Genomic DNA, 13529 nt, shown 5'->3' with positions numbered 1-13529 from the left:
TTGCAATTCTGAGTCGTCATAATTGTGCACTGCTAAGTTTATGGGAAAATACTCTTTAGTAGTACGTATATGGTACGGTGTAGGGTTCTAATTTGTATCACTGAAATCCATTGTCATTAGTTATAGATCTTGAGGATTTAATGGATGCTAATTGCATTGGGTGAAATGGGTGGGTCGGTCACATTCAGTGCAGCAATCATAACTTTGCATAGCATTGCATGAAACCTGTGAGCTTTTGTCCAAAACTTACTGATGCTGGGTCACCGTTACATGGTCTTTAGCTTGAAGTGTTAGGCTCTCTAGTATTTAGATAGGGTTTTTCTGTTACTGTATACTGTATTTGATTTTAAAATTTTTCATGTAAGGTGATTTGTTGATAATACCAATTCAACTGATAAATTCAAGTGGTATTGTCTGTCTACTAGTAAGGATGGATGTCTACTAGTTGATGGATGTCTAAAGTTTAATTTTTTTTTTTAAAGATCTTCTTGACTGAGAGGTATGAAGGTTAAATCTGCCAGTAATGTGGAGCTTTTATCGAATTTAACTTGAATTTCTAGCATGATGGCTATCGTCAGTTTTTAATTCTACAAGAGAGGATTGAAGTACGTAATCCATGACACGGACAGTATCAGGGTACATGGTTAGTGGATTAGATTGAAATGTGTAAGGTTTAGATTGCCCATATTGAATATAGAACTTTTTGTGTATTTATACATCTTTAATTATTGATTTTAGTGCATTTGAGGGAATTTCAAAGGTTAATATGAAATATTTGCTTATTGAGTATTTGTTCTGTAGCTGTTCTAATCAATGTGTTGATGTTTCAGTCTGTGTAAATTATTGTGCTTCAACTGTTTTTGAATAGGGCAACTACATTACACATATTTTTAATTTAAAATTCTTAGTTATATTTTTGTTTATTGGATGTCAACTATTGCTGCCTTTCTTTGACATTTAGTGAGTCAAAATATTATTTTCGTTAGGATTTATTGCCGGTTTGGATCAGGATTTTCACATAATTTTGCCATGTAATAGGTCTACCTCTTTGATGTACTAGTTCAAAGTTGATTGATGTCTATTTGTCTATGTCATATAATGGATGAGAGTAAGCAAAGCCTCCCCTTGCACAGGCTGGGTTTGGCCATGGTCGCGGAGGCAGCGGCAGAAGAGCGGGAGGACGCTTCGCGGTTGTTCGAACTAAGGGAGGAGGAGGAGGCACTGCTACTACAGCTGGTATTGCAGGTAGCAAGGTGCACCAGTGCCCTTACTGCCCGTATGTCACAGTAAGGAGTACTCACCTCACACGCCACATTTGTACCCACACGGGCGAGAAACCTTATTCCTGCAGCCAGTGTCCTTTCCGGGCTGCTCAGATGGACAGCCTTAAGACCCATCTCCGCACTCATACCGGAGAGAAACCCTTTGCATGTGAATTTTGCCCCTATCGCTCAACTCAGAAAGTCCATTTGCAAAGTCACGTCAGGAATAGACATGCTTGGGACATGGCAAGAGCCAGGTCACCTATTTAAAATCAAGTCAAGGGAAGAAATAGAGAATTTATTAGGTCAGTCAGATCACACGCATATTCGTCATTTTTGCTTTTTTCCTCACATTAAAACTGCATTTGTAATAAGGGGAAATGCTATTCGGTATACCCAGCGAGACTGTTGAGTTACTTAAAATGTACATACTGTGAAAATGTTTATGTTGTTATGCTTGGATGTGTCTTGTGATGTTGAGTTGTTAGACGTACTGTATGTTATACTTTTGAAATAGAACATTTCTAGTCATCTTGGCTTTTCATTGCCCTCAAATAGTACTAAGTGTATTCACTTTACATTTGAAGTCATATTGATCTTTTGAGGATATTTTATCATCGTCACATCAAACAATGTTTTAATAAATGGATGAGTTGATGCACTTACCTTTATAAAGGGTAAGTGCAAGGGGTGCTGGACTAAATTACAGTATATTTTATCGAATATTTTCTATACACAAAGATAAAAATTGAAGAGGGAAGAGTTACATCACTTTTAATTTGCTGGTGTGTATCTTCTCTGCTCACATGGATTTTCATTCTAAGTCATTTAGAATGAATTTTGTGAAATTTACACTCTTGCTATTCTTGAAATTTAGATTTTACAATGTAACATTTGAATGACCTATGATGTGCATAGATATTTCTTAGTGCTATGTGATTTAAACAGTATTTGCAGCACTGAACAGAAGTAAATTTTTTTTTTTTTTTTTTTGACTCTTTTACTTTATTTGTGGCACTAACCAGTGTTGCTGGACAGTTTCTTCCACTTAAGTTTGGAACACTTTTTAAAGTACTAACACCTTTATAACTTTATCTCATTAAGGTTTAGCAGTCTAGAATTTTTTTCACTTTTATTTTTGATAGAGTAAATTGCTGGCCAAAAAAATAATGGCTGTAATATCTTTTGTACCAAATAATGTGAGTTTTTTTCATTTCACCAGTAATTACTGTACCATAATTTTGTGTGATTGCAGATCATACTATATGCAAGGATTAAAGTATTTTAATAATGTGTTAATAGGAAACATTAACAGCCAATTCATACAGGGGAATTGGTTTGGTAGTTGCACAGTATTGCATAGCATTTTTTTACAGTCATGAAAAACAGCCGTTGGACTGGCATAGTCAGAATTTCCATTTTGCTCTTGATAGGACTTGGAAGCCTTACAATTCACAATCTGATTGTGATTTAGTTCCTTGGTGATTACTGTTGCTTGTGTAAATTTGTGAGTGTTGTACAGGCAGTCCCTGGTTGCTGGCTTACTCGGTTAATGGCAATCCGGTTTTACGCCATAAGATTGGCGATTTACCGTGCCGTTAGGTACTGATAATAGAGTTATGGCACCATAACATGCCTAACAGTGGCGCCATTAACCGAAACTCTTCATTATAAGCCCCTTAAATCGCAGGGGTTTGGTTAATGGTGGTTTCGCCACCCACCGAGAACGGAACCCCCACCGATAACCAGCGACTACCTGTATTTAATTAACATCATTATTATATAGTCTCAGTAAGGTCCATGAGCGTAGAAATGAGTTTTCAGTCAATTAAAAACCCACTTAGTCTATTGCTAAAAGTTATTGATGGAATGGGTTGTTAAGGGACTTCCAGCTGTAGTTTTATTCTTGATAAAACTAGGCCAGCTAGCCTCTCGAGGAACTTGTATATGTTTTGGTGTATGTAATAATTATGAATGAAACATTAATGAAACATTTTGCTAAGTTTAGACCTTTGGTTTTATATATTGGTGTTGGGCATTTTAGTCCAAAGCCTGGAGCTTGAGATTTCATTATATATTTTTCTCCATAAAGGCATTTTTTGTGTTACATAATTGGATATCTAGCTTGTTTTATTTTTAACCATATTTTCATGCAGTTCCCCTCAAATGGTTCACCTCGGAGTTGACACAGTAACAAACGCAGCTGTCGTTAGTACTTTTAGTAATAAATTTGAATATTTTAGTGGATGAATTAACATGATGGGTAATTTTTTTTTTTGTAATTAGAAGTCTTATATTGTGATGGAGTGATGTCCTGTACTTTACTACAGAAAAGTATTGGTACAGCACATATGTTCTAGTACTATTATTTATAAGTGATTTTTCTTGTAAATATTATCAGCATATGTTCTCGTGTGTAAATACCTCTTTGTAAACAAATAGAGCCATGATATGCGACAAGCTCAAATAAGATGCCTTCCAGAAAATTCTCTCTCTCTCTCTCTCTCTCTCTCTCTCTCTCTCTCTCTCTCTCTCTCTCTCTCTCTCTCTCTCTCTCTCTCTCTCTCTCTCTCTCAGAAATTTCAAGTTACAGTTTGTTCTCGAACATTGATTCATAGAAATACTGAAATTTGTAGTATGAATTCTTCAAATTATTGAGGCAAGGAAATATATGTTGTTCTTATGAAAATTATGTTCAGTGTAATATGTGGGTTTGTGAAATCATAATCTAGCTTTGGATTTTGTTTTCCTTTGGTTATTATGTTGCCAGTGCTGTGTTGATGGAGCTAAGACAGAGAGCATTCCCCCTCTACAGGTAGGGGTGGCCGGCAGAGACTTGGTGAGACCGGGATGGCAAAGGGTGGAATCAGAAGGATCAGTGATCAAGACGCACCAATGTACAATGTGCTCCTACTACACAGCCAATTACACCCATTTGACCGACCATATGCGTGCCCATACAGGAGAGAAGCCATTTTCTTGTTCTCAGTGTCCATATCGCGCAGCCCAGAAAACCAATTTGAAGACTCATATGCGCATTCACACTGGAGAGAAACCTTACCATTGTGAACACTGTTCATACCGATCTACAAATAAGAGTGCTGTGAATAGGCACATGTTAACCAAACATGCACTGTGATGACCTTGAAACTTGGATATTACTTCATGACTGAGCTATTTACTAAGTCTTCTTTGAGGAAAGAAAATATTATTGTATTATGATACAGTAGTTTCATTTATAAACACCCCCCCTCCCATATAAGTAAAAATATATTTCTTTCAGTGTTAACTTTCCTGTGATAGTAAATGAGATGATGGTCATCAGGGCCGTAAATCTTGTTCATAGATTATATCGAAGAAGTGTTGCAAGATTACAATTGAAACAGGCATTTCTTTTGCTTTCTGAACATGTAGTCTCGATAATAACCTAAGAATAGTATAAGAAAAGACCTCATCACCTGTATAGGTTTTGCTGTAGATATGACTTTTGCTTTTGTGTATGCACCAGTCAGTATTTAGTTAGATTGAAAGATTCGTACACTATTCATCCTTCACTGAATTATTTAAAGAAAATTTTTTTGTATGTTAAATGAATGTGGTTGCACATTACAGTACATAAATACTTAGTTCCTAATATGGCACTCTATACGTACTTACTTATTTGAAGCTAAAGTAGCTAGTAAAGCATTGTTATGTTCGTGTGAACTGTAAATAGGAATAGGTAAGCTGTTGCACAACATGAACCTAACAGAGAAGCTAACTAGGATCTTGGTTAGTAAGTTCCCCTTAATTTCTTTTAAAATCTTCAGTTAGTTCTACAAAGCTCATGTACCTGTTGCTTACCGCAGCACAAATATCGACAGTTCTATGTATGACTCTCTTTTGGGAAGGATCAATATGGCTCAGTCACGGGATTCAAAAGCTTCCTTCGTTATTTGTTGAGACAGATGGAAACCACAGTGAGTGGCTAAATTCAAATTCCACAGATCAATATGGCTGATCTGCTTTTAGGTTCTGTGTATCCTCCTATTTTGTTCTACTATTTGAGGAACCCACACACAATTTGGTAATAGATTAGACCTCATATTTACAGATGTTCCAAGATCTGAATGTATAGGCAGTTGATCATTACACCAATGAGATGGACATACCTGTCAATCAGTATACAGGCAGTCCCCGGCTTACAACGTTCCAACGTTACAACGCTTTTCAATGATATTTATCAGAAATTATTTCCAGGTTTACGACGCTTGTTCTAGGGTTATGGCGCTTACAATGCTGATCTGGCAGAAGAAATGTGACTCCAAAAATGCAAAATAATCAATATTTGAAGGGTTTCTTTTTTTTATGAAAAATGTAATAAGAATGCAGTTTACATAATTTTTAATGCACCCAAAGCATTAAAAGTAAGGTTTTCTTAGGATTTTTGACAATGTTCTGGCTTACGATGATTTTTGCCTTACAACCCGTCTCAAGAACGGAACCCCTGCCTGTACAGTGATCCCCCTGTATTTGCAGGGGATGTGTGTACCAGATCCCCCCGCAAATAGTTTGAATCCGCGAATAGTTGGAACCCCTGTAAAGACGCTGAAAACAGCTTATTTTGGTCAGTAAAACTCTTAAGAAAAACCCACCAAAAATGTTTATACCTACTTTTTTAATAGTTTTATCACAAAAAGTGCATTTTATGATGAAATTGGTAAAAAATCCCAGGAATTTCAGGATATTTCTCATAGAAAAATACCTCGAATAGGCGAATTTCCCACGAATAGTGGGGTAGATATGGTCCAGAGAGAAATCCGTGAATCCGGAGAACACGAATAAGGGGGCCCCACTGTAGTAGTAGTATTCGTAATTCCACCATTGGGAAAATAGTCTGGCTGAAATCCAGAGTCAATTGGGATCACATTAGTGAAGCTTGTCAGGCACTTGATATAACAGTCACTACTTTAGATCCTTATCCCAAGAAGTTGAATGAAATGTGTAAATGTGTATGGCTATATTAATATGCCCCAAGAAAGGTCAGCCAATTTAGGACAAATGACCAGCCATGGTTTGATGATAGTACAGGTAGATGAGCCTACCACAACAAACAGACCAAATTCAACGCATGAAGACAAAATCGTTCTAATAAAAAATGAATACACCATTTTAGTCGGGTCTCACTGTACTGCGAATAGAAGATACCATATAGCCAAGAGAAATTACAATAATTCCTTGAAGAGGAAACCTGAAGGAATTAGTCAGCCTCATCTTGGTTGATGAGATTGGCATCATCTATCTTTGGGTCAAGCTCGTCTTCCATTCCACCACCACTAACAGATGATGGTAGATTAGTTACTGGCTCTAGGGAAAAGACTGAATGAACTGCTTTGTCAGGTTTTTTATGCTAAACTATCAGTTAAGGATGTTCTTCTCCCTGGTACAGTATATTTGTCATCTTGAATCTATTGGTATTACAAGATTTGCATTTCGCTCTTGGGATGTTAAGAAAATTCTGTATAATCTATAGTGGTGGTGGAGATCCTTGTTTTTTTTTTTAAAGTTTCTAGTATGTTGTTTCCCAAGATCACTAGATTCTATGGGTTTTTATGTTGATGTAATATCTCTGAGGAGGAGTGCAAGCTTAGTAATACAGTGCCTGTTCCAAAGAGTAGCATATCTGCAGACTGCAGTAACTGCAGGCCAAACTCTATTCTCTCTTTGCTCTCCAAAGTTGTTGAAAAACTTATTTGTAAGCCACTATTTAAGTATAAATGGAATCTAAAGGATTGCTAGCTGATAGTCAATATGCATACAGGAAGCAGTTAGGTACCTGCGATGCTCATTTTAGTCAACATGTTTGGGAAGAGATGAATGGTGTTTTCCAGTTGTTGCTGCCAGTTACCTACATAAATGCATTGAATGGATGCTTGAAAGTAGCATTCTCACTGACAGTCTCCACGCCTTCCACACTGTTCCATGAGACTTTGTGGCGTCAGTGCATCTGTTCCCAGGATCACTTTCCTAGTAGCAGTGCATCTTGCCGTAAGTTCATTTTCGTCTGTTACACACGTTCCATTTTTGATATGATGTGAATTGTGTTAATGTTGGGGTTGTTCGTCTTGGAAACCTTTCCCCTTTTGGTAATGGTTATCTTCTTCCTTACCAGTTCATGTGGGGCGGTAAGATGTTTTGTGAATGTCGGTCACAACCATCCATATCTAAGTATAGAAATAACATGTATAACTGAATGGGGTTGAGGCATCATTGATGTGGTTTTTTCATGCTTTGTTGAATTGGAAGTTTTTCACATTGCATAATTTTTTATAATCATGGCAATATCTGATCAAGTTAATCTTCAATATTAGTATGACCTATTTTCACTATCGCATACTAACCCAGCTAGTGAATAGTAGTGTTAAATCATCTAGTCAGCTACCTTGTTCCCTTCCATCTCAGTCTTTTTTGTTTACTGGTTGTGAATGAATACCTTGAATTTTAACAAGTTTCCCCATGTCGTGGTTCCAAAGGGTCTTTTCTAAATGTCAGGAAATTATGGGAAGATGGGGAAAGGTTCATCAGTTCAACCTGATCACTTCTTTCGCTTCCTTTGTTTAAAGTCTTTCACTTTCTTTGTGTAAAGGATGTACCCCCAGCAGATGTTATGGTTAACTTTCAGTTGGTGTTCATTGATAATGACATCATCCACAGCTAGTGTTAGCAGATCTGGATCTTGTACTGTGAGGTTTTTAAATTTCTTTATTAACTTGCATTTTCTTGATATACGTACGTACAAATTTCTCAACAGCATAACAAGGGTTGTGGGCCTCGTTATTCAACTTCAGAGGCTAAGCTTTTTGCACAATCTCCCAGTTAATCATAGTAGCTGAGTTTGGAACATAATTATTTAGAACATGTTTTAAAGGTATCCAGACCCTGTGAATTATTTTTCTCAAATGAACTATTTTCGTCTGTTTTTCTGTAAGGAAGTGATCTAATGATGCACCATAATTCAGGCCACCTAGCCAAAGTAGATTACTCTATATAATTCTATATTCATATAGTCCTTGTGTTTCAGTACAGTAGCTGCCTATAATTTTGCAAGTAGATCTTTTGTTATTAAACGTTAGTATTTACCACTTTGAATTGCAACTGTAGTAAGCTGCCATCCTCCACTGCAGGTGGGATTGGTCAGACAGAGCCACGGATCAGGGAGGAAGAGTACATCAATGACCAGAGATGTCATCTTCAGTACCTTCAAAGTCCACCAGTGCCCCTATTGTCCCTACAATAGCAGGAAAACAACCAACCTGATCACTCACTTGAGGACCCACACGGGAGAGAAGCCGTTTTGTTGTGTTTATTGCCCTTACCGTGCTACTACCAAAAGTGCTGTGAATAAACACATGTTTACACAGCACAATTGAAGACACGTTTAAGGACAGGCGTGATAATATTGCTGAAATGTACAGCCAAATTATTTATATTTATTTTCATTTTCTGGTAGTAATTTTGATCAAGTTTTGTATGTGGTATCATATTTCAGACTATTGGTAGTCAACAAGAACTGTTGTAATTATCATAATAGAAAATAAAAGTATTTCCAACATTCTCTCATATTTCAAAGAGAAGAAAACAAAATGGAATTGGAGCAGTACTCACTGGTGTTGTTGAAACCTCCTTTTATTGTCAGGCATGAGTGTGACAGCCTGGAGACAATCAGCTGTATGCCATTTAAGTGTATAAAATACTGCAAGTAAAGTGTTGAGAAGAATTACGTGGTATGCTTTTATTTTAGTTTCATTTGTCGGTGTTGGTTCACTCAGATGTCAGTTCAAACTAATATTAGTACCATGATACAAGGTAGAGTTTGCCTAAACCTCCAGGGGTGGGTGGGGTATTGGTTAACCGTTTACAAATTATTGCTCTCTCATATTGTTGGATATTCCTCATTTTGGTTTTGAGAGCAAATTTGTCAAATCCATCTTGTAAATACAACAGACAGTATAATGAGAAAAGCAAGAAACAGCCCAGTGCATAGGATGCTGTGATAGAAGGGTTCAGTACTTAAGTGACAGAGGGTCAGTATGGAATGGTACAGTTCCCATTGGGGCTGTCCTTTATATTCTTCAGAAATTTGGCAATGAATTATACAAATGGACTTGGGAGGGTTGTAAATCAGGGACATTCATCTTTTATTGTAATAGGTATGATGTACTATATACCTTTTTATTACCAATATAGTTTATTTTTTGTATAGAAGCATAATGCTACAGTGCTTATTATGTACTTTTTTCACACTATATGTGGACATAGATTTCCATTCTTTACTTTTATTGGTTTAAGGAAAATGTTCAAACTGTGGCTGTAAGGTGCTTACATGCTGTACGTACAACTCTTCTGTGCAATTTGATAGCAGAAGCTTTTGTGTGTGTGTGTGTGTGTGTGTTTGTGTTTATTTTGTTAGCTTGTTTCATACAACGAAAATCTTCCAGTTTTATAAGTTAGCATAGTGTAATGATGGTCCTTGAAGAAAGGCAAGGGAAACTATAAATTACTGAACTGAAAAAATTATTGTCCAAATGTTCATGGTTTTACCTGGCATTGTTTTAATCTTGATGTTTTATAATTTGAGTTTCGTCTTATGGATATTAGAACTACTGTAACTGAATGTATTGATAGTCGTGATAGTAAGATGGTCATCCTTCACTGCAGGTAGAATATGGCAGCGACGTTATTGAAGGACTGAGCAGTCGGATTTTCCACAACCCTGTCAAGATCCACCAGTGCCCTTTCTGTCCGTATAACAGTGGGAAAAGAGGGAGCCTCATCATTCACATGAGAACCCACACAGGAGAGAAGCCTTTTTCTTGTACCATTTGTTCTTATTCCACAATTACCAGTGCAAGCCTCAAGCGGCACATTCGCATTCATACTGGGGAGAAGCCTCACGTCTGCCCATATTGCCACTACAGATGCATAGTTAAAAGCAGTCTTAACCGGCACATCTGGACACAGCATCCTTCCAAATGATTATGATGAAGTACACAGTGTCTGGAGAATCAGAAATTACAGTTGTGTTTTCATCTGAAGGCAGAATTCTTTGAAAAATTAAATCAAGTACTTTTGAATTTGATATAAAAATGTTTTACTGTTCATCATTTTGAGTAGGCTGGAAAAGGGCAAGACAGTAATTAGGTTTATCAGATCTGAAGATTTAGTTTAGGAATCTTTTTTCTTGTAAAACCATTTAGATTAATTTGTTTGTTATCTTCTGCATCAAATCATTATTTATTTATTAATGTGTCTTAGTGACACATAACCTGACACTTGCGGCATCTTGAGCCTCTTTGATTGTCTGTCTTTGATTTCTGTATGTTAGTTTTGGATGAGATGATTTTTGTTGTACAGAGGTAGTTTTATTTTTATTAAGGCAAATGTTGTTTTCAATGTCTTTGTTGTGTGAGTGCATGTATGTGTGTGTAAACATCCCAGAGATTGGTACTCAGGAGATCTAATCACTGTTTAGTACTGGTTCTTAGAAGATCTAATCACTGTTTAGTACTTTTTCAAAAAAAATGTGTTAAAGACTTGGATCTTTATAAATATTCTGTAGTATTTGTTTATCTTCAGCTATGCATATTAAAATTTGGAAGAAAATCCATATTAATTTCCTTGGGTATTCCTTCTGAAATTTCAAGAGCTTTCTGAATTTGCTCTTTTTGTTTTTTTAGTTTTTATTTTAGGTTTCAGAACAAGGCCCCAAAAAAGATTGAGAAAGGAGATCACATCATCAGCCATCAAACTCTATTTGGCTCCTGCTCATGAAACGGTTACGTACAAGGAAATGAACTAGTACCTGACAGGGAGGCTAAAGAGGCTGTGAAATTCAAGTTTTTAGTGACAGAGGTACCACTCTGTGATATGGGAAGGGTCATTAAAATTTTGAATAAGTGGCAACATTCTTCCAGCATTGCCTTTGACAAAAGTAAAAGATGTAAGAAAATTCATGGAGAAATAGGCTTTCGCAGACCAGGCTGTATCTTGGACAGAAGTTACAGCCCCATCTTAGAATTGGCCATACCAGATTGACCCTCGGAAGAAGGCAGTGTCACAGTGTACATTTACCATGATTACTACTCTGTCTGTTGATAGTATCCTGTTGTGCTGTTCCAAGTATGTACTACTATAACCATTTAAGGAGGGAATACCATTTAAATTGTAAGAATATTTTATAAAAATCAAATGACAAGGCAGATGTAGGTAAACTTGTGGAATATCTAGATGCCAAGATTTTCAGTATATTTTGAATCTGTATACTTGTATACTGCTGATTAAATAAGTTCTACTGCTTGGCTTCAGAGAAGTAACTTCTAGACAATGTTACAAGCTTGCTAAATTTATATTTGTGAATTTGTTCACACATTTGTCATCTTGTAATGGTTTTATGGTATTTTCCTCCACAATATAATGGAAGCTTTATGGATAAAGATGTAACTTGAAATATCTTGGTTTAGGTTACATGACTTCAATTAGTGAATAACTTGTTGCTTTGTCTGCATTTAGCAGGGGAGTCAAAATAATTGATTTTGTTTAATTACCCAAAGATCAGTGATGGCCAGCAGCTGCAAGGAAGAGGTCATTGCACTGCCACAAGATAGGTTCCACAAGATAGGTTCAGGCACTTGGCCTTGAGGTCTAACTTTATAATCAGTTGGTTCCAATGTTATACAATGTCCAAGGGACCAAACATACATACAGTCAGTCCCTGGTTATTGGCGGACTTGGTTATTGGTGATCCGGTTTTATGGGGCTTGTCTAACGCCTTTAAATTGGTGATTTATGGTGCCATAACGAGCCGCGTTCCGGTTATCAGCGCCATAAGGGCTCTTATGGCTTATGGTGGTTAATGGTGGTTTTCGCTTATCGGCACACTCCCGCCAATAACTGGGGACTGCCTGTACTTGATATGGTCTCCAACCCCCCCCCCCCCAGTAACCAGGAAGATGACTGCTAAAGACTCGGCAAGTAGATCTATGTCTCCCGTTGATGATGACATACGTACGTACTAAGGACATGACACTCATGCCACAAACAATAAAGGAACAGTATGAACGAACATGTGAGACAAAACCAAAAGTGCACAAAGCTGTGGTAGCTGTAGCACAATGGGAGAAGGTAGGCTGTCCAGGGTCACAAGTGACCATAGGCCTAGTGTTAGGATTTTGTTTTTTAAGAGACAAATCAGACAGTCGAAGAGCGACGAGCGGGCGCAACTGCTACTCCATATATGAAAGTGTAGGTTCATATGTTGGAAAAAATACAAATTTCTTTTCAATCTGTTGCGTCTTACGTTTAGAGATGTGAAGGTTATGTTGCAGGGAAAATGTATTTGTTCTGAATGGGATTTGAACACTGGGTTATCATGGGTTTTGTCTGTCTGTGCATGAAAGATTGAAGCTGTCAAATACATAGTTGATTCCCAGTTCCCAAAATTCCATTAGGGATTTTGAGAACATCGCCAGGTGAACCCACAAACAACTATTCTCAACTCAAAGACAAAATAGGTATGAATTTTGTCATACTGAAAGGTTAGGTGCATATCATTAAGTTAAAAACTGCCCTCATAAAAGGTGAATAGGCTATTCTGAAAAATGAAGAGTCAAGAGAATATAAGTACTTATGGGAGAGAGGTTTTAATAAACCCAAGTAAAGGGGATAACATGCCAAGAATAGATTGTTTATATCTCCTCTAAGGTTTGGGGGAGACTGTAACTGCAACTCTATACGTATTTGTATCTGCATACATTTTCTATTGACTTCTTTCATCTTGACTATTAAAGTCTGTATTTAAGTTTCCGTTCTTTTGTTGTTCACTGTGATCTTTTTTCCAGCAAGATACTGTCCTGTTGTTGATATCCAAAATTAAAAAATAATGTAGGACAGTTTAATAAAGCACATCATTATGTAAATTCAGAATTGTTTTACTTTATTGATGAGCCCAAAACAAGTAAGAGAACCATAAATGTTTAGAGAAGGGGAAAGAGATAGCAGCGTTTCAGACATTTCACATGGTATGTACTACTTATTAAGAGTTGATTTTGGGAAACATTTTGAAGAGTGACTTATGTGATTTAAGTAAGATAGATGTAGCTTTGAGGCAGAAGAGGGTGAGATTGCCAGCTGAAACTTGATAAAGAGGAAGTGTTTTACTGGAAATTATCATTACTGGAAGGCAGAATGTAGTAGTATAAAAGATTTTGAATAAAAGTATATAGCTTTTAA

General features: G+C 36.8%; 1 protein-coding gene across 31 annotated transcripts in view; it reads left to right on the top strand.

The window, feature by feature from the left end:
• The window catches only part of LOC135205817 (zinc finger and BTB domain-containing protein 7C-like), a 220728-nt gene that overhangs the window by 106551 nt on the left and 100648 nt on the right, over positions 1–13529 (top strand). The window contains exon 6 of one of the 31 annotated variants that reach the window (XM_064237016.1): positions 9960–13281. The exons of 27 other annotated variants lie outside the window; for them this stretch is intronic. In XM_064237016.1, coding sequence (XP_064093086.1) covers positions 9960–10277 — 318 coding nt within the window. In that variant the 3' untranslated portion in view covers positions 10278–13281. Of the gene's footprint in view, positions 1–1133; positions 1795–4077; positions 5882–8425; positions 8708–9959; positions 13282–13529 lie in introns of those variants that run through there. 3 more of the 31 variants (XM_064237020.1, XM_064237015.1, XM_064236988.1) reach the window with 3 other exon arrangements.

The sequence above is a fragment of the Macrobrachium nipponense genome, chromosome 24 (assembly GCF_015104395.2).
Source record: "Macrobrachium nipponense isolate FS-2020 chromosome 24, ASM1510439v2, whole genome shotgun sequence".
In the NCBI taxonomy this organism is placed as follows: Eukaryota; Metazoa; Arthropoda; class Malacostraca; order Decapoda; family Palaemonidae; genus Macrobrachium; species Macrobrachium nipponense.
The sequence above is the reverse complement of the archived record's forward strand: the minus strand, read 5'-3'. Positions and strand labels throughout refer to the sequence as shown.